The sequence below is a fragment of the Panthera leo genome, chromosome B4 (genome assembly GCF_018350215.1).
Source record: "Panthera leo isolate Ple1 chromosome B4, P.leo_Ple1_pat1.1, whole genome shotgun sequence".
NCBI lineage: Eukaryota > Metazoa > Chordata > Mammalia > Carnivora > Felidae > Panthera > Panthera leo.
The window spans coordinates 80,964,095-80,985,370 of record NC_056685.1 but is presented as its reverse complement, the minus strand read 5'-3'; the positions used below and the strand labels follow the sequence as shown (position 1 = coordinate 80,985,370).

The 21,276-nt window shown below is 39.1% G+C and overlaps 1 protein-coding gene, 1 long non-coding RNA gene and 1 pseudogene across 2 annotated transcripts; all 3 read right to left on the bottom strand.

The window, feature by feature from the left end:
* On the bottom strand, positions 1–972 carry LOC122225398 (olfactory receptor 9K2-like). Its single transcript, XM_042948308.1, has one exon. The coding sequence runs from the start codon at positions 940–942 to the stop codon at positions 1–3; it is 942 nt and encodes a 313-aa protein (XP_042804242.1). The 5' UTR covers positions 943–972.
* Positions 973–2,136: 1,164 nt separating this feature from the next.
* LOC122223606 lies at positions 2,137–3,598 on the bottom strand. The gene is made up of 3 exons (XR_006204365.1): positions 3,536–3,598; positions 3,081–3,099; positions 2,137–2,215 (listed from the first exon to the last, which is right to left on the bottom strand). It is a non-coding gene; the product is annotated as an uncharacterized LOC122223606 (long non-coding RNA).
* A 15,728-nt stretch (positions 3,599–19,326) lies between these two features.
* Positions 19,327–20,088, bottom strand: LOC122223605 (annotated as a pseudogene).
* Positions 20,089–21,276: the final 1,188 nt, after the last annotated feature.

Sequence of the window (21,276 nt, the reverse complement as noted above, 5' to 3'; positions counted from 1 at the left end):
TCAAGGAATAGCATTTTTCATCTCTAAAAGTTTTTTTAGAGCCTCTTTGACATCTTTGTTTCTCAGAGAGTAAATCAAAGGATTCAACATGGGAGTGACTAAGGTATAGCATAAGGAGGTCACTTTACTCAGCTCAGGAAATCTGTCCGGAGTGAGATATGTAAAAAACACAGCACCATACAGCACACTCACGACTCCTAGGTGAGAGCTACAAGTGGAGAACGCTTTCTTACGTCCCTCAGAGGAGCGTATCTTTAGTACTGTGGATACAATATACATGTAGGACACAATAATGACAATTATTGTAGGCAAGGTAATGATGCTGGATAAGGAAAAAGAAATCAGTCTATAGATGAAGAGGTCAGAACAAGATAGTCTCTGAAGTGGGCGAATATCACAGAAAAAGTGGTCAATAGCCCGAGAACCACAAAATGGCAAAGTAAATGTCGTGCTTGTCTGAAGAACTGAGCTGATGCAGCCGCATAAATAGGAACCAGCCACCAACTGAGTGCAGAGACGTGCTGACATCTGGACAGAGTAGAGGAGTGGGTTGCAGATGGCAATGAAGCGGTCATAGGCCATGGCTGCCAGGAGAAATCCCTCTGCCACCATGAAGAGGGCAAAGAGACAGAATTGGGTCACACAGCCTGCAAAAGAGATGGACTTGCTCTCAGACCAGAAGTTGATCATGGCCTTGGGTGCAATAACAGACGAATAGAAGAGATCAATGAAGGACAGGTTGCCCAGGAAGAAATACATCGGTGTGTTTAGCCGAGGATCGGTCATAATAATGGTCATCATCCCAACATTCCCTAGAAGGATCATGGCATACACAAGCAGAAAGATCAGGAAGAGGAGAATGTGGAGCTCAGGGCGGACCCTGAAGCCTACAAGGATGAAGTCAGTCACTTCCGAGTGATTGTCTGTTCCCCTGTCACCCATGGCAGAAACCTGCTGAGAGGCACAAGGCAAAACAAATGAACTCTGGATTTGATCCATGCTCCAAATAATCTCTTACAATATTAGGATTTGTTAAGTTATTCTATAGTCATTGTTCATTAACTTTATAAATTATTCTGATTTAAGTTTAAGCCAATTACCACTGATGATGAATCAAAAAGTTAGTTTTGGGGCTGTATTTCTATAAGTATTGGAACTGTATTGAGACAGGGAAACCTAAGGGACCCCAAGAGAGAAAAAGCTGCTTTTTTTTCCTACTTCTATTCTTTCTAGGACCTGCAGCCCCACCCCACTTTCTACATGCTTTGTAATGCAAATAGCCTATACCCATCAAGTAAGGGACATGGAGGTAATGATTCTCTAGAAAAAATAACATCTAAGAAAAGATCAGTTGAAAAGGACCTTATAAATCTATCATATGCATATTCCAGGACACCAAGTTAGATATCTCCAAGCCAAGAGCCCCTGGTTCCAAGGAATAACACCTGGGCCCTTGTCTTTCTTCAAACCAGTTCCTGGTTGCCTGAGAGGACACGTACATCAGACCACCATCTTCAATAAAAACCTCAGACCCAGAAAAAAGACAAAACTCATGCTCTTTTCCTTTTTAAGTCTCCTGGACACACTCTTTCCATCTCCCTCTCTCTCTCTGTCTCTCTCTGTCTCTCTGTGTCTCTGTCTCTCCCTCTCTCTCTCTCTCTCTCTATATATATATATATCTTCTGTAAACTCTGCTTTCATATCCTGTTGGCTCATGTTTGATTTCCACCCTGTGTGAAGCCAAAAACCCTCTTAGCTGGTCCTATGAGACTCCTCTCAACTCCAGGTCCTCTGACCACCTGCCAGCATCAGTATTAAAAAAGAGCAATTATAAATAGATCATACTTAGGATCTATGGAGGCATAAGATACTTAAGCCATGAAAAGAGAGCCTGATGTAGCCATGAATATTTTTTGAAAAATAATATATTTTACTTATTTTCCTGTAATCTTGCCTAGGGGCAGGGACACTGTTCATTTGAATTTTCCAAATTTATTCCTATCAAATTTGTTCTCATGTTAATAAATTTTCACCTGAAGAACTGAAAATGGAGAATTTTTCCCAGAGTAGCCAATAAAAGAGTGCTCAGTTTATGACTTAATCGTCAGAGTTTGCATGTTTTAAGATGTGCTCTTACCTTATATTGTTTGGTAATTTGTTAGATTCTGAAAATGAAGAAGCAGAATCCCGATGTTGTCCTCTTGTTATTTTAATTCTAAAAAAGGTAAACATAAAGTTAATTAGTGACTTTGTTCTAAGTGTTGTATAATCACTGTGTCAAGATAAAACGAATCCCTTTCCCCCAAATTTTCCAAATGCATGTTTATTATCTCAGTTTTAGCTCTTCCCATAGAGAACTTGGAGTAATTTCCCTAATTTCTCTGTTTAAATAACTGTCCTTTCCTTTAGTAGTTGATTTCTTGAAAAATGCTACAGTCCTTTGTAGAAGACACAAGGTGAATTTTCCAAATGATGCTCTGCTAAAACTGAAACAAATCCAGGAATTACAGTCTATAGTTATGCAAAGTGAACCTGAGGAATGGATCCTCAGGATATTCTGTCTTGCATTCTTGGATGTTGAGTGCTTTTAAAGAAGTGAAGTAGAGGGGCGCCTGGGTGGCGCAGTCGGTTAAGCGTCCGACTTCAGCCAGGTCACGCAGTCGGTTAAGCGTCCGACTTCAGCCAGGTCACGATCTCGCGGTCCGTGAGTTCGAGCCCCGCGTCAGGCTCTGGGCTGATGGCTCGGAGCCTGGAGCCTGTTTCCGATTCTGTGTCTCCCTCTCTCTCTGCCCCTCCCCCGTTCATGCTCTGTCTCCCTCTGTCCCAAAAATAAATAAAAAATGTTGAAAAAAAAAAAAAAAAAAAAAAAAAGAAGTGAAGTAGATTGTCCTGGATATGTAAATAGAGGTCCTGAACCATCTGGAATCCCTGACAATCTAGGATATGTAAATAGAGGTCCTGAACCATCTGGAATCCCTGACAATCTAGTAGAATATCAACCGTGGTTATCCATACTGGGTTTGGTTTTGGGCTAACAGTGGTGCTTTTTCAAATAATTGCAGCATTGAGGTTTCCTTCACCTTCTGGGAGATAGTCCTCCTGGGAGAAAAAGAAGTATAAGTAAGTTATTAAGGTAACTAGCCTCCAGAGCCAAGCTCCATGAGGACCACAGAGGCTCTAGATTAAAAAGAAAAAGAAAGAGAAAAGAAAAAGAAAGAGGAAAAAAGGAGCCAAAACCTAATAGATACTGAACCTGGGTTTAGATCTTCTGGTTATCATGTGGTGAGTATTATCACCATGAGTTACCCCTCCAACATGAAAGAAGGTTATCGTGCTATACATTTATGATTTGTGTATTTTTATATATGTAATACTTTTATAAAATTAATAAAAACATGATATCAGTCTTTGTAACCTGACCATGTTTCTACTGATGAGTATTACACCATTAATTAAATACATTAATTTTAAATATATGTACCTATATGCAATCATTCTAGGAAGATTGAACATTTCTTTTTGATCTGATAATTACCATATTGTAGACTTGGAGAGTCACTGAAATAACTGTGATAAACTGTTATGCCCAGAATTCGTGATCCCCAAAGACCACTAGGGAGCCGAGTCCGATGCAAAAGCAAAAGAGACTTTATTCGAGCTAGCTCGAGCTCAATCCCCTACCTGCACCGATGCAGCGGTGAGATACCAGGGAGAGAGCGAGTTTCAAAAGGACAAAGGTTTTATTGGGGTCTAGGGGCAGTTGGTGAGGTAATGGCTGTGGCCTCAGCTGATTGGCTGGGGAAGGGTCGGAGTCCTGTTATGTAGGTCGCTGGGCGTGTTTTGAACAGGAAGTTTGAACGGGTGAACGGGAAGTTACTCAAGGGGAGGAGGCGTGGTCTAGGTGAAGGACACAGAACAAGATGGAGTCGGCAGGCGTAGGCCCGCCCTTTCAAAACTACTGAAACAGAGGGAGCACAACAATTATAACCAATTATTTATACCATCACTTCTCACTCATTTCTGCCACGTCATCATGATTACAAGGGAGCAGTCATCTTTAAAAACTGAAGAAATACTTGGATTTTAAAATACTCTTGAAGTTTGTTATTCCTCTGAATTTGGGGTCTTAAACTGGGGAAAGCAATACCAAAAATATTATCAAAGTTGGCTGTTCATTACATGAACATTTAAGTATAGGTCATCAATGTTTTGGGCTATGATTGGAATCTTAGCATTAATTATTTCTGAGAAAAAGTAAGAGTAAAAATATAAACAAATAAAAAGTTAAATTCCAATAGCCATAAAATTAAATTAAATTAAAAATGGAGTTATTTTTTAAACACTTTATTTTTTATTTTTTTAAACCTTTTTTTTTAATGTTTACTTATTTTTGAGAGAGAGAGAGGCAGAGAGAGAGACACACACACAGAAACTGAAGCAGGCTCCAGGCTCTGAGCTGTCAGCACAGAGCCCTACATGGGGCTCAAACCCATGAACTGTGAGATCATGACCTGAGGTGAAGTTGGACTCTCAACTGACTAAGCCACCCAGGTACCCCGTTTAAACACTTTAAATTGGATTTATAATTTCTGTAAGATGTGAAATGAAATCTAACCATATACTGCTTATGGGTGATTTTTCTATAACAAAATACCACAGTAAATTAAAAATATAATAATTGGAATAAATACACCAGATATGTTAGTTCAATGTAGTAAAAAGCTATTATGGGGCCACAAACCTATGCCAAAACTCACATTCAATACAACAAAATGTACTGATATAATTAATATTATAAGAGCATAGAATAGTAAGTTTCATTTATGTAAGCAGAGAGACTCTTTTAATAATAAAGCTTCTAAATAGTTTATACCTTAAAATAAAAAATGGAAATTATGAAATGTTTAAGAATGAAATTAATGAGAAATAAGTTGGTAAGAATTAATGACTTTAAAATTATGACAATGTAACTAAATAATAAAATGATCATCAAAATCAAAAACAGTGTTTAAAAACAAATCTCTTGCAATACTAATTCAGAAAAGAAGAGAAAAATGTAAAAATTTTGAAAATTGACAACTACAAAAGCAATAAATATTTTTAATCATGATAGAAAATTTAGAACAATACACAACATGAAAGACATAATATAACTTTCTAGGAAAAGTACTAAAAGAAAAGAAGAAATTAAAAAGTTAAAACTCTCTGACTACTTAATGTGGCTGGAAAGTTTATGAAGGAGTTTGGCACAAAGTCATTCCTATCTCACAGAAACAGTTGCAGAAAATAGAAAAATAATTTTTACCACATGGGAATAGAAAGAATGTTCTCTAACTTAATAAATGTTTTTCTTCAAAATTATTATATTGAAAATCATAGCAAAATGTTATTAATGTTTCACTTTATTCATGACAACTTAAGGATCAACACCAGCTTTCAACATTTCAGTGTAGGTTATAGCTAATGCAATAAGGAAAATAGGTAAGGATTAGAAGGAGGGGAGGGAAGCATTAATGTAGCATAATTGCCCACAATGGCATTCTATAAAATATATAGGAAGCCTACACGAAGTTATGAGGACTAATACTTGAGTTTGGTCACATACTCAAAAGAATAGTTCTCTATATCAATAGTAAGCAATTAGAAAGTGTAATAGAAAAAGAAAATATCGGGGCGCCTGGGTGGCTCAGTCAGTTAAGCGTCTGACCGGCTCAGGTCATGATCTCACAGTTTGTGGGTTCAAGCCCCGCGTTGGGCTCTGTGCTGACAGTTCAGAGCCTGGAGCCTGTTTCAGATTCTGTCTCCCTCTCTCTCTGCCCCTCTCCTGTCCATGCTCTGTCTCTGTCTCAAGAACAAATAAACATTAAAAAAGAAAAGAAAATATCCATTTTGTAATAAAAATTGGGTTATACACAGAAATACACAAAATGTGTACAAGACCTTTTAAAAACCAAGATCTTATAAAGAACACTATAAAAAATTATTGAAAGATATAAAATAAGACATGAATGAGGTGAAAGATATACCATGATCAGAGGCAGGTATGTCATGAAGCTGAGGAAGCTTATATTTAAGTCCTCCAACTTGTGCAATCCCCTTTGAAGTCACTTAAAAGGTGGAAGGGACTAGCAATGGGTTTATCTAAAACCCATGCGTTTTGAGATTTGCAAAAATAGGTTACCTGCAAGCAATTAAAAGTATTAACTCCATTCTCCGCTATTTCCCTTTGTGTCAGGGTACTTTGAGGTGGATCTAATTAATAGAATTGTGTGTTCAGAATACATTTAAATGCTTTTAGTGAGATGTATTTGATGTTTCTCAGTGACATTTTTTTGTAGTCAGATAATGCTAGCTATTTTAGCTGGGAATGGTTTCCAGAAATATTTCTACTACTGACTATGTAGATTCATTGTTCTTTTTTTTTTTTTTTTTTTTAATTTTTTTTTTTTAGACATTTGATTTATTTTTGAGACAGGGAGAGATAGAGCATGAACAGGGGAGGGTCAGAGAGAGGGAGACACAGAATCTGAAACAGGCTCCAGGCTCTGAGCTGTCAGCACAGAGCACGACGCGGGGCTTGAACTCACGGATCGCGAGATCATGACCTGAGCCGAAGTCAGCCGCTTAACCGACTGAGCCACCCAGGTGCCCCTGTAGATTCATTGTTCTAAGAATGTGCCTGTTGCATGCAGGATGGTAAAGTTGGTGCAGCCACAGGAGGAAAGAAAAACAAAGCTTAGAAGGAAAAAGTTTATTTTACTTACAGGCCCCAAGAAGAGGGGAGAGATGGTTACCATATGCCGTGGAGGACCACATGAAAAGACACCAACTTAGGTCAGGAGACAGGTGAGTGAAGGGCTTACACCATAGCTTTTAAAGGAGTTTCTACAGAAATGACAAGGTAGGGCAGGGTACATGTTTTAGGATTCGCTGATTTGAATAATTTCTGCTGGCTGTATACTATGGTGGTGGTCCCTCGTTTGGTACCTGGCCCAGGGATGATTAAAACAGAGGGATATTTTCTCCTGGGGCATAAGTGCCTGATAGAGGCGGCAGGGCCTTGGATTGGTTACTTGCCTATCAAAGGCATGCTCCAGGCTCCTTTGTTATGTCTGATACTGGCTAGTCCCAGGACAGTCTCTCCCCAGCCAAAAAGATTTTTTTTCAGATATTAAAACATCAGGGGTTCCTGGGTGGCTCGGTTGGTTAAGTGTCTGACTTTGGCTCAGGTCACAATCTCACTGTGAGTGACTTTGAGCCTTGCATCAGACTCTCTGCTGTCAGCGTGGAGCCTGCTTCAGATCTTCTGCCCCTCTCCTGCTTGTGCTCACTCTCTCAAAAAATAAATATTAAAAAAAAAAATTTTAACATCATCACGTACATCATAAATTTTAAATATGTACAACAAGTCGAGTGGCCCAGGGTATGTTTCTACAGGGAGGCTGGCAGGCATGAGGTGGCATAAACATTAGCAGACACAAAGAGAAACAAGGTTATACTGACCAAAAAGATGGCATCTTAAGATAATATCTACAGTTTCCAAACCTGTCCAACAGTCTAGGACAGACCCTGACTTTGTAAACCACATTTGTCAGGGAATCTCTCATAATCCAGGTGATGGAAGAGCAGAAGCAGTAAGTCATTAATGGCGGCTCTATTTCCAAGAGTTTGGCCCTAACCTAATTTAAAAAAAATTTTTTTTAAGCATCTAATGCTTCTGAGGTGTTATTTAGAGATTTGCAGAGTATAAGCAGACAGCTGCTTTATTTTGAAGTGTAAAACTTTTTCAAGAGCCAGGAGTTCTACTAGAGAAAGAGTCAAGGCAGCCATTTAGCATTATTAATTTGTAAATGTTTAGGTAAGCCAAACCTGGGTATTATTTTATAAAGCAGAATTTGTATTACTTTTTGTGCCTTTTCTACCTTGTAGGTGAAGGCCTTTACCCAATAGTAAAAGTATTGAAACCTGATGGTCAGTCAGTCTTCTCTGGATAGCCTCCAGTTTCTTGATTGCCTGGGAGAGCAAGTCTGTAGTTGACTTCACAGGCTGATACTACTTGCAGAACTGTCCTTGACAAACTTTTTCCAGTAAACATCCTTTGGGCCATTTGATAACTTTTGTGCCTCCCTAAATGAAAGGTCTGATGCTGTGTTTTAATTAAGCTCTGGGAGCTCGGTAATAGTGATTGCCCTACTCTGTTTGTAACCATTCCAAGGGCTGGAGACAGTGTCTAGGAGTCAGACAGACCCCAGTTTATTTTGGGAAGGGGGGAGGAGAAAGTCAGTGGAATTGAGTCTCCTTTAATAATTGATATAGCAGGCAAACTATTTTCCTGAACCCTGGTATTTACAGCCTACAATATCCAGTAATTTTCTAAAACTCATACAATTTTGTATTTGTCCTGGAGTTAGTAGCACCATAATCTCTAATTTAGTTATAATGTTCCTTTCTAGCAAGGAAGTAAGGATGTCTGGCATCATTAGGAAAGAATGAGAAAAAAAATTAGGTTTTACCATATACATCCCAGGGGCTGAGAGAAAAATTTAGTTAGAAGTTTTCCAGAGATGCCTCTAATTCTCATGCTCCATTTGGATAGTCGGTCTGGAGTGGAAAGAAGACAGAAAAGGTAGCTCTGGTGTTAAGGAAATCAACCAGTTTTCCTTGTATATTTAGAGTTCCCTGAAGCTCTGGTTTCTGATAGACAGTTGGTTTCGGGGAGCCACTGTGAAGAGCCCCTGACCCCGGTTATCTGAGCCCTCACAGAGAGAGGTCCCCGAGGGCATCCGATCGCCAGTGATTGTCTCCAAGTAAGGGGCATGGCTTATGAGATTCTCATTTTGGTTGTCCTCTCTGAGGATATTCTCATTTTAGTGCTCTGAATCACCATATAAATGGCACTTGGTGCCAGGACCTTGGGAAGTCCAAGTCTGACCTAGTACGTAAGGCCACAACTAAGGCCTCAGGCTTTTTTATTATTATTCTTCTCCTCTTGATGTTGGTTGCAATATACTCGACTGGCAGCTTGTCAGAGTTCCTCCAGGGTCCCTTCAAGGCTAACATCCAATTTTTGCATTTTCTCTGAATATCTAGGGCTGATTGAGTGACAAATTTGTCTTTTTTTAAAAAAAATTTTTTTTAACGTTTATTTATTTTTGAGACAGAGAGAGACAGAGCATGAACAGGGGAGGGGCAGAGAGAGAGGGAGACACAGAATCTGAAACAGGCTCCAGGCTCTGAGCTGTCAGCACAGAGCCCGACATGGGGCTCGAACTCCCGGACCCTGAGATCATGACCTGAGCCGAAGTCGGACGCTTAACCGACCGAGCCACCCAGGCGCCCCCAAATTTGTCTTTTAAAATCATCTCAGCCTTAGGGGTGTCAGGGAGGTAGCCATATATTTAATGAGAGCCTCCCTCCCTAACCTCTTCAGGAAGGCCATTGGGCTCTCATTGTGTTTAAAAAATTGTTCCTGGGGCGCCTGGGTGGCTCAGTCGGTTAAGCTTCTGACTTCGGCTCAGGTCATGATCTCGTGGTAAGACTGTTTCACTTTTGGAGTGCCTGGGTGGCTCAGTCAGTTCAGGTGCCTCATCAGCTCAGGTCATGATCTCGTGGTCTGTGAGTTCAAGCTCCCTGTCGGGCTCTGTGCTGACAGCTCAGAGCCTGGAGCCTGCTTCGGATTCTGTGTCTCCCCCTCTCTCTGCCCCGTCCCTGCTCATGCTCTGTGTCTCTCTGTCTCTCAATAGTAAATAAATGTTAAAAAAAAAAAAATTTTTTTAAATAAAAATAAAAAAAATAGTGGTTGATTTAGTATAAGTTAAGGGTTAAATCTTAGATTTTCTTAATTTTTTAAAAAAACATTTGTCTCATCAAGAATCTGATTCAACAAAAGCATTATATCTTTCCAGGTCAACTCAAAAACCTACATAATATTCTGAAAAGCCTTTATATACTTATCTGATCAGAAACTTTACCTACATCTCCTTTTATCTGTCTTAAACCTTGTAATGTAAAGGGTTTTTTGTTTGTTTGTTTTCCTGGCTTTTTTTTTTTTTGTATCTATAGATTGAGTACCCAAGGAGGAGGAGGTTGTGGGAGATGCTGGAGAGAAGCAACAAAGGAAAAGACTTTTGAAAGGGAAGGGCTGGAGAAGGTGCAAGGCCTTAGGACATGTTTACACAGATGAACTCCTTTGCTGGAAGGAACGCCTAGAGCCATTAACATTGTCCAGGATTAGATCTTCCTTCACACCTGACCCTTCCTAGTGATATAGAAACCAATTAACTTGAAATTCAACCTTGAAAAGCTAAACTATTCGATTTATTAACACACTTGCTTAGCTGACTTTATGCACGTAATCTTTAGCAATTATCTTAATAAAAAGAAGCTTCATTCTGGAGTGGGGGCCTCATTCTGACTTGAGCATGAGGACCTTCACTTAACTGCTCTTTGTTTTCAGACTCATCTTTTGCGACTACAGCTGTACTCCCTGCAACAGGAGGTTGAGGTGGAAGATTTCCCTTCCTCCTTCTCTAGGTCTGTTTTGGATACAGGTAAAAGGTACCTTAGTTGTTTCCCCTCCTGATTGCTTTTAGAAAGGGTTGCCATTAAATTAGGATCCACCTTACATTGTTTATATATATCTCAATTTTTTTTAAGGCCCAAACACAACCAACATAGGGGAATTCTCCCCATATCCCTTCACATTTGCAAAACAAGTCCATTTGTAAGATAGTATTGTCATTGATATTTCCCTCTGGAGGCCAGGTTCCCTCTTCCAATTTGTACTGGGGCCAAGACTTAGTGCAAAAGAAAATGAATCATAATGCATTCCAAAGGAGTAATGGCCTTGGTTGGGGAATTAGTCATCTATAGGTAAAAGGAAGAAAGTTATCCCTTATGTCAATTTCCTATAGCTGACCAAGAGAAATTTCATCTCCTGGCCCCGCGTTTTTGCTGGCTATGTGATTGGCAGCCAAAAGTCCTGTCAGTCTCTCAAGGTTCTGGGAGTAGTCATTCTTGCCCAGGCTTGACCTCTGAGAGCTGACCTGGTCTTTCCTGTTTTTTCTTACCCTTCTGTTTCCCATTTGCAGGACCTTGAGGGTACGGACTGTGACCAAGCAAGACATTTTTGGTTGTTGTAGGATGCACTAATTTTATTTTGGCCCAACAGTAACTTACATATTGTGTTATGCCCAGAATTCGTGATCCCCAAAGACCACCAGGGAGCCGAGTCCAATGCAAAAGCAAAGAGCCTTTATTTGAGCTATCTCGAGCTCAATCCCCTACCTGCACTGACACAGCGGTGAGATGCCGGAGAGAGAGAGTGAGTTTCAAAAGCACAAAGGTTTTATAGGGGTCTAGGGGTAGTCGGTGAGGTAATGGTCATGACCTTAGCCGACTGGCTGGGGAAGGGTCAGAGTCCCGTTTCGCAGGTTGCCGGGCGTGGTTTGATAGGGAAGTTACTCAAGGGGAGGAGGCATGGTCTGAGGTTTGAGTGGGAATTTCTTTCTGTGGCCAAGTGGGGGACATAGTCACTCAAGATGGAGGATACAGAACAAGATGGAGGACACAGAACAAGATGGAGGACACAGAACAAGTTGGAGGGCACAGAACAAAATGGGGTCGGCCGGCCTAGGTCTGCTCTTTCATTGATCATTGGCCGTTGAGAGAGGGGGTTAAAGGGCCAAAGTCAAGGTCTGTTCCCCTACCTTTTTCAACAACGCCCACATAAATATGTTTCAGCAATGTGGATATCCATTTTCGGCATACAATGGGCTAAGGTTAGTAAAATGGCTCCCATGTATCTTAGTAAAAGCCCTTTATATATTATCCATCTTCATATGGCATAGGCATCCATTCCTCTGCTAAACAGGAACAACACAAATGTGGAGGATTTGGAGAATGGCACCAAGGATATTGCTATCATTTCCTCAGCCTTTGGATCAAAGGAGGAGGAATTTTAATCTTAACCCAGTGTACTTTCAAAATCCATTTATTTTAGGGGCTCCTAGGTGGCTCAGTCGGTTAAGCGTCCGACTTCAGCTCAGGTCACGATCTCGCTGTCCATGAGTTCGAGCCCCGCGTCGGGTTCTGGGCTGATGGCTCAGAGCCTGGAGCCTGCTTCCGATTCTGTGTTTCCCTCTCTCTCTGCCCCTCCCCCATTCATGCTCTGTCTCTCTCTGTCTCAAAAATAAATAAAACATTAAAAAAAAATAAAAAATAAATCCATTTATTTTAACCTTAGTCCATCCTGACCACACATAATTTTTCTTTTTTTAAAATTTTTTTTATTTTTAGAATTTTTTTTAACGTTTATTTATTTTTGAGACAGAGAGAGACAGAGCATGAACGGGGGAGGGGCAGAGAGAGAGGGAGACACAGAATGGGAAGCGGGCTCCAGGCTCTGAGCCATCAGCCCAGAGCCTGACGCGGGGCTCGAACTCACGGACCGCGAGATCATGACCTGAGCTGAAGTTGGACACTTAACCGACTGAGCCACCCAGGCGCCCCCATAATTTTTCTTTTTAAAGATTTTCCTTCACTAACCTTCTACAACTTTTCTTTGCATTTAGATTTTGTTCCAAGCCATTTCTCTCCCAATAACCAGTCTCATTTAGGACAAAATTACTCTCTTTTACCTTCAACAAAAATATATTTCCATTTATTGTATCTTTTTTTGATACCTCCTACTTTTCTACATACAGAGTTGCTTTTCTTATTTTTATCAGTTTAAACTACACTTAGCAGAATTTTAACTCTTAGAAACTTTAGTTTCCAGTGAAAACTAAGTACTAGCCAGTTGTGAACTGTTACATCAGAATTTCTTAGATGGCAAACTTATGAATCAATTAAGCACAAAGCATGTTTTTCAACAGACCCATATATCCTTGTTTTTTTCTGCAACAAGTCAAGAGCACAGACCTACATCTAGTAATTAGTGCTTTAGCCTCTTATCTTGTTAGATATCCAATGAGTTTAATCTCAATTTATTATGCAAGCAAAAACTTCAACGTTTTAGGTTACCAAAGACTTTGAAAGCTATCTTAACAATTACCCATGAAAACTATGAGAGAGACAAAGTTAACCATTACTTTAAGTCATTTTTTTGCTGACAAATTGGAACAGAGATAATGAGCTTATTTGACTTTCAGCAAATCTAGGCAGAATAAAAGGGTTTTTTTGGTTGTTGTTGATGTTGATAAACATTGTCTATCTCAAACCAACAAACTTAAATGAGCTTAAACACTGAATATGTTTAACTTGGGTCCATGTAAGACAATTTGTTCCCCATGGTTAATTTTACCTGGAACAGTTGGTAGGGTAATCTGAAGTTGGTGATCTTGGCTCCAGGACATCTAGGGGGAGAGGAGGAGCTGATGGTGTCTGAGGCATTGAGGAGCCAGTTATGCAGGCCACCCCCAGGTGCTGCAGAAACAGGAGAGGTGGAAGGGAAGGCAGAAGAGACGAGGTGCCAGCAAAAGGCGGAGAAAGAGAATTCCCAGTTTTAATTCTTGTCAGCTCAGACAGAGGAGCAGACTCCAGGTTTCTTTGTTTTCCATTAGTGGAATTAGACAGTCCATGTCAGTCCAGAGAAGACAGGGAATTTACCCAAAACAAAGGGTGTTTTGGCAGCTGCTTGGGAATATTCTTTAAAGTCCCCATTCTGAGGTGGAATAACCAGAGACAGTTGGCTCTAATTATCAACAGTCATTGATCCAGGAAATGAATGAGAGACAAATCCTCACACACAGTCACACGATGACTCCAACCTGCCACCCAGTGCCCAGGGCCTTAGAGCTGCAGCTGGAACTACTAGGGCAATTCTGGGAGGTGATCAGGCTCCCTTTCTGCCTCTTGGGGGCAGGTCTGCCAAAATGAACCGGGGCTCTTACCAGTCTGATGCGTGCTTCCTGAGCTGGTTCCTGGGCCTCACAGGTTCCGCTGGTGCACACGGGGTCCTAGCCCTGGCACACCAGAGGGCTAGTCTCCTGCAGATCAAGCGGTCTGCTGGCATCAGGTGAGGCCTCCTCTCTCGGTGCCCTGATGTTCCTATCCCCGGTGGGCAAGGAGGTGGAAATGCACCGTCTCCAAATTCCAGACATGAGCCCCCAAGTAATGTAGCAGGATTCTCTCACAGAGAGTCCTGACACTGAGGCTTTTTTTTTTTTTCCAGGAATTATTCCTGCTCGTGCCACTCAGTTGGATTCGTACCCTAAGAACTGAGCCCCGAAGGTCCTGAGGCATAATTTTTTTATACATTTTCTGTTTCTTTGTCTCCCATATATGGTAACACACACAAAAATGTAGTTTGATTAAGTAGTCTCAGTTTACAAGGTCATGAGGGATGTTGTAGGTCATAGGGGTATAGCCAGGTTACCTTGAAGGTTTTTTTGTTTTTGTTTCTGTTTTTTTCTCTCCTTAGGGAGAGGATCCTACCACAATGTTGCCTGTGGAAATCCTACTATATAATATGTGCAAGAGTAAAACTGAAAGTGAAAGCCTACAAAGGGTGTTTTCCAGACTAATAATAATCAGTGCCAATGGTTACTTTCCCAAGCTGGTCTGGATTCTTATTTGTCTCTCAAATGATGTTTTTCTGAATATCATTTAAACAGTAGCATCTGAGTATCAAGGAAAATGGTAGATTCATTCACAATTAATTAATCATGAGAGGTCTAGGAATAAAATCAGTGGACCTCTTCTATGAGATAGACAGACCTGACTTGAGCTGCCGTGATTCAGATCACACTCAACCTTCAATTCTAGACCCGAGTTGGTTCACAGACAGCCACTAGAATGTAGAGAAGACTTGATATTCTCGAGTAAGATGTGAACTTAAATCCTTCCAACATGCCTTCTTTAAATCTTTTGGTAACTAATTCTGGGGTGACCAAATCTTGAAGTATATACCCTAACATTTTTTGGACTTTTAAAAATATTTAGATCCTGTCTCAGAACTAATCAGCAGAGACACAAAGAGTTGAACTTTTTACAGGTAAATATTTCCAAAAGTGAGCATTAGATAACTTCAGATCCTATTTAGAAATTTTTTGTTTATTTTCCACCTCCTAATTTCTTGGAATGATGACTGACAACTCATCCTCTCCAGCCTTACAATTGTGGATGTGCATCCAGAGCCAAAGAAATTTATATGTCTAATTACCTCACTTTTGCTTAAGTCATCGAAAGTTAATTTCTGTAAGTTGTCACAAAGAAATCTGAGTACAAGACATTCAATTAAAGAAACTGATGATAGTCATCACAGTGCCAAACAATGCAAATAAATGGATAGTTTTAAATGTTGATAAGGGAAGAAGAAGCCATTTCAAAAATCTAGAATCCATATTTCATAAAAGTAACAACAACTATAAAAATCAGTCTTTGAATGGGCAGAAAACATGAATAGACACTTCTCTAAAGAAGACATCCGGATGGCCAACAGGCACATGAAAAGATGTTCAACGTCGCTCCTTATCAGGGAAATACAAATCAAAACCACACTCAGATATCACCTCACGCCAGTCAGAGTGGCCAAAATGAACAAATCAGGAGACTATAGATGCTGGAGAGGATGTGGAGAAACAGGAACCCTCTTGCACTGTTGGTGGGAATGCAAATTGGTGCAGCCGCTCTGGAAAGCAGTGTGGAGGTTCCTCAGAAAATTAAAAATAGACCTACCCTATGACCCAGCAATAGCACTGCTAGGAATTTATCCAAGGGATACAGGAGTACTGATGCATAGGGGCACTTGTACCCCAATGTTTATAGCAGCACTCTCAACAATAGCCAAATTATGGAAAGAGCCTAAATGTCCATCAACTGATGAATGGATAAAGAAATTGTGGTTTATATACACAATGGAATACTACGTGGCAATGAGAAAAAATGAAATATGGCCCTTTGTAGCAACGTGGATGGAACTGGAGAGTGTGATGCTAAGTGAAATAAGCCATACAGAGAAAGACAGATACCATATGGTTTCACTCTTATGTGGATCCTGAGAAATGTAACAGAAACCCATGGGGGAGGGGAAGAAAAAAAAAAAAAAAAAGAGGTTAGAGTGGGAGAGAGCCAAAGCATAAGAGACTGTTAAAAACTGAGAACAAACTGAGGGTTGATGGGGGGTGGGAGGGAGGGCAGGGTGGGTGATGGGTACTGAGGAGGGCACCTTTTGGGATGAGCACTGGGTGTTGTATGGAAACCAATTTGACAGTAAATTTCATATATTAAATAAATAAATAAATAAATAAATAAATAAATATCAGTCTTTGATTAAAGTTTTTGAGTTTTTGTCTTTTTTCGTTACAAAGTTATGATAATTAAGAAATTACTTTGAAATGTACTCCTGTTTTCATGTTTCACTTCCAAGATATGTTGCTTTTTTTTTTTTTTTAATCCCATCTCTTCTCTTCTTCCCCTCCCCCTCCAGGCCTCAATAGTAAGGGAGTTTTGTTCTCAGTGAGATCATTCAGATAATACCTTATACTGACTCAAAATTTTTATTGATTTTGTGACCTACACTGCTTTCAGAGGATTGGGCAAAGTGACATCTCATATACAACTCATAAGAATAAGAATAGCATAGTCCAATATCATCCACTATTACAACACTTTACAATATTTAATCAGTTCAGTTTCTCCAATCACTATAATAATTTAAATCTCATAATAAGAAGTTGAAACTTTCCAAAGGAAAGACAATGAAGCAAGCTCTTGGTGCTTCCCCACAGATGCTTAATGTAGTCATTTAAATTTAATATCAGTTAGTCAACTTTAATATAAGTAAGTTAATGAAGTTTCAAACAGTGCTTAAAATGACTTGCAACTATCTGAATCATGATAGATGTCAGCATGCTGAATGTCAGCATTCTGGCAATAGAAAATATTATTATAAATGACCTCACCAAAGTTCTGCATCATTACACTAAACATTAAGTAAGCATTAACAGTACATAGCATTTAAAGACCAAATGCAGCACATTGTTATAGGACAACCAATATATGTGCATGTCCAAAAACTAGTAACCAGGGAAGATGAATCATCACACATAAGAATGTTTAAGGTGTCTAATGTAATCTTCAGCCTCTTAAGATCATATGAATATTAAAAGATTTCTCTATGTGGATTTTTAGGTACAGTTTTAAAGACCCCTCAAAATAACAACATGATGTACATGTTGTGGAATATAACCTGCAAAGTCCCTTGGTTGTGGCGGTGTTTCATTAGCATTCCATGCAACATTGAAAAATAAAAGACATGCCAACAAAGGCCAACAAAAGGTTGATAAGACATTGCGATGTTCTGATGGAATTTTGATGGCATAAGTAACAAGACAGGTAAAAATTAGGCTCTACTTTTCAAATAAGGCCTGTGAACCCAGGAACATTAGCAAGGAAAATGTTTATGGCAATTGAAAGAAAATTATAGAGACCTTATTTAGCACCTTTTAAAGCATTCTGCCTTGGTTTTCAACTTTCCCAGATTCCTTCAAGCATATGAAGTGGTTTCAGCAATGCCACTCGCGAGGTTATGCATTGGAATACTGCTGTTATGACTATAAAACAGGATATACAATCAACCAGACTAAAAACTAAAGCAAACAAATCCAGGCTGTATTCTAATCCAATACTCAAATCTTTTTCCCAACAGTCTTTAGTGACTGACACTTGTTAGATCTACCACAGAGTGACATTCTAATACTAATGGGCATCTAGTGGAAATAAGCAAAATCTAAGCCTACTTATTAATTCCAGACTAATAACAACCAATGCCAACGGTCACTTTCCCAAGGATGATCCGGATTCCTATTTCTCTCTCAAATGATGTTTTTCTGAATATCATTTAAACAGTAGCATATGAATACCAAGAAAAATGGTAGATTCATTCACAAGTTTAGGGAGGAGGGAATAAATACAACTTTGATTTCTAAAATCAATCACTTTGCTTCTCTCCTTTTATTTCCTAAATAAAAAACTTATTTATCAAGTCTCTTACCCTAATAAACATTAACCCATAAAGATGCTTACCATTGTACATTCATCATAGGAGGCCTTTTACATAAACAAAACCAGAAAAAAAGAGACCTGATAAAATATCAATATTTTATATTAGGTTGAGTTTGTGTCTGTTTTATATAGACTGGAATGAAGCACTGTAACTGTTTAGCTGAAGTATTATTTATATCAGTTGTAAAATCAGTAACTCTGACATGAATTTCTCCGTAACTTGGCCTCCCTCGACATCTTGATCACATTTTAAAATTACCCTATATCAAACTAATCCAAACACTCTCATGCATAGACAGAATAACACACATATGCATGCACACACATATACTTCAAATAATCATAGATATTATTGTAAGGATTGTGATTTTTTTTTAACAGATTTTCAACCTGACTTTATTTCTCTATGGCGTTTTTACTAGTTGCATAGTCACTACCAATGATTTGTATTATCCAGATGATACAGGGCATCAGCTATAAAATACCATAAGCATCCTAAAATATACTCACAGTATTAGAGCAAACTAGGGATGACTATCCCATTCAAAGAAAACCAAACAAAATGTCGTAATTTACCAAATCACTAGTTTTCCCTTGTTCCCTCTTTGGTCCCTTTAATTCAACAAGGATCACTGGCTATTTTACCTTTCCATTTTTTTCGTTATCTTATTTTCATGCACTCACATCTTTGGAATGACATTAAAAACAAAACACAGAATTAGCATTTATACTGAATATATTTGCATATAAAACCTGGTCACACAGTTTCTAAGTTAATCGTACTAGGTATTTTCTGTATCTCAATTTTACTTAGGTATACAGGGAAGAGAAACATTAAAATTCTATACTTCCCCATTTGCATAACATATTAATACCTGGAGACTAAGAAATATATAACTCCTTGTAGAAATATGCCAATGTTCATGGGTGTCCAGAATTTTCATATTTAACATTGCCTCGAGGAAATGTGAATAAGTTATTTGGAGCATTTTTTATGGGAAATTATTAATGCTGTGGAATAAAAGAGTTAACATGCTTTGTTTTGTTTTGTCTTTTAATCAGCCTGAACTTTAAATGTCTGAGTCTAGAAGATCAAGCAGACAAAATCAATTGGTACAAGAAACAGTAAAACAAGTGGAAGCAGATTTAAAGTAAAACTTTTCCTTCCATAGGACTTTTCTCATGGCATCTTTAACACCCTTATTTCTCAGAGAGTAGATTAAAGGGTTCAGCATAGGTGTGAACAAAATGTAACATACTGAAGCCAGTTTACAAAGTTTAAGGTCATTGGGAGGTGTGAAATTGACAAAGGAAATAGTCTCAGAGCAAACTTATGATCCCCAGGTGGTAACTGTAAGTGGAGAAGGCTCTCTTCCTCCCTTCACTGGAGTGCATCTTTAAAGCTACAGACACAATATACATGTAAGATACCACAATAACAACTATTGTGGGCAAAATAATGAGGACAGCCAGACTGAAGGACACCATCTTATTCATAAAGATATTGGAACAGGAGATCTTCTCAACTGGGTTTGAATCACAATAGAAGTGATCAATGACTCGGGAAGCACAGAAAGACATTGAGAATGTTACACTGATTTGAAGGATGGAACTGACTCAGCCACAGAGATAGGAACCAACCACCAACTGGATACAGAGGCTTCTTGACATGTGGACAGTGTAAAGGAGTGGATTGCAGATGGCGATGAAGCGGTCATAGGCCATGGCTGCCAGGACAGAGGCCTCGGTGACCATGAAAAATGCATAAAGAAACAATTGAGTCACACAACCTGCAAAGGATATGGTCTTTTTGTGAGATAGGATGTTGACCATGGCTTTGGGTACAATAACAGTGAAGTAGGAGAGGTCAGTGATGGAGAGATTGCCTAGGAAGAAATACATTGGTGTGTTCAGCCGGGGATCAATCACAATGTCAGTCATGCTCAGGTTCCGCAGAAGGACCATCCCATAAACAATCAGGAATAGTAGGAAAAGGAGACTGTGGAGCTCTGGACAGACCGTGAAGCCTACAAGAATGAAATCAGTCACTTCTGAGTGGTTGTCTCCTCCCTTACCACCCATGGCAAATTCTATTTCTCTATTATCACATATAACACTTCACATTAAAAGAGACCTGATAGCTGAAAAAACATCTTCATATTCATTACCCCATTAAGTTTACACACATGACTCTGTAATTGTTAGATGTCATTTGTGATTTCAAACATTAAAATCTGATAAACTCCTCATAGTAAGAAAAATACACTTCCTTGAAATTAGCACTTAGTATTTATTTTTCTCATAATAATATTATGCTTCATTACAGTATAAAAATAAGTAAAAGTAAGACAAAGAAGCTAAAAGTATATTTCAAGATAATACGAATTTTCTACCAAAAAAAAAAAAAAAAAGAAAAACCCACAAAAAACAAAAAACAAAAAAACCCTCTTACGAGTACAGGTAAATTTCTAAAGGCCCAATTGTCTCATCTAGAGATCTTTTAAAATGCAATCTGCCTTCAGGGTGCCTGGGTGGCTCAGTCGGTTAAGCGGTTAAGGTCTCACTTCGGCTCAGGTCATGATCTCTCACTCGGTGAGTTTGAGCCCCGCGCCGGGCTCTGTGCTGACAGCTCAGAGCCTGGAGCCTGTTTCAGATTCTGTGTCTCCCTCTCTCTGACCCTCCCCCGTTCATGCTCTGTCTCTCTCTGTCTCAAAAATAAATAAACGTTAAAAAAAAATTTTTTTTAAATGCAATCTGTCTTCAACTTCTGGAAATAGTCTAATTTTATTTAAGTGCAAAACTAAAATTTAAGTGATGCCTTTATATATTTTATTCTGTGAAGTTTATTAACACTGTATTTTTTCCACATAAATCTGTCAAGAAATTCATGTCATTTCAAACTTTTCTAGATTTGAGAAAAAATTAAAACTTCAAAATAAGGAACCAATAAAAAAAGGTCAACTGTGTAAAAGAATAGATTAGATAGCAAAGTTTATTGATTAGATAGCAAAGTTTATTGATGGTTGGAGCTCACTAGTATTAAGAATAAATATTTGGGGGGTGCCTGGGTGGCTCAGTTGGTTAAGTGTCCAACATCATCTCAAGTCATGATCTCACAGTTGGTGGGTTTGAGCCCCGTGTCGGGCTCTGTGCTGTCAGTTCAGAGCCTGGAGCCTGCTTCAAATTTTTGTCTCCCTCTCTCTCTCTGTCCCTCCCCTGCTCATGCTCTGTGTCCCTCTCCTTGAAAAATAAATAAGCATTAATAAAAGC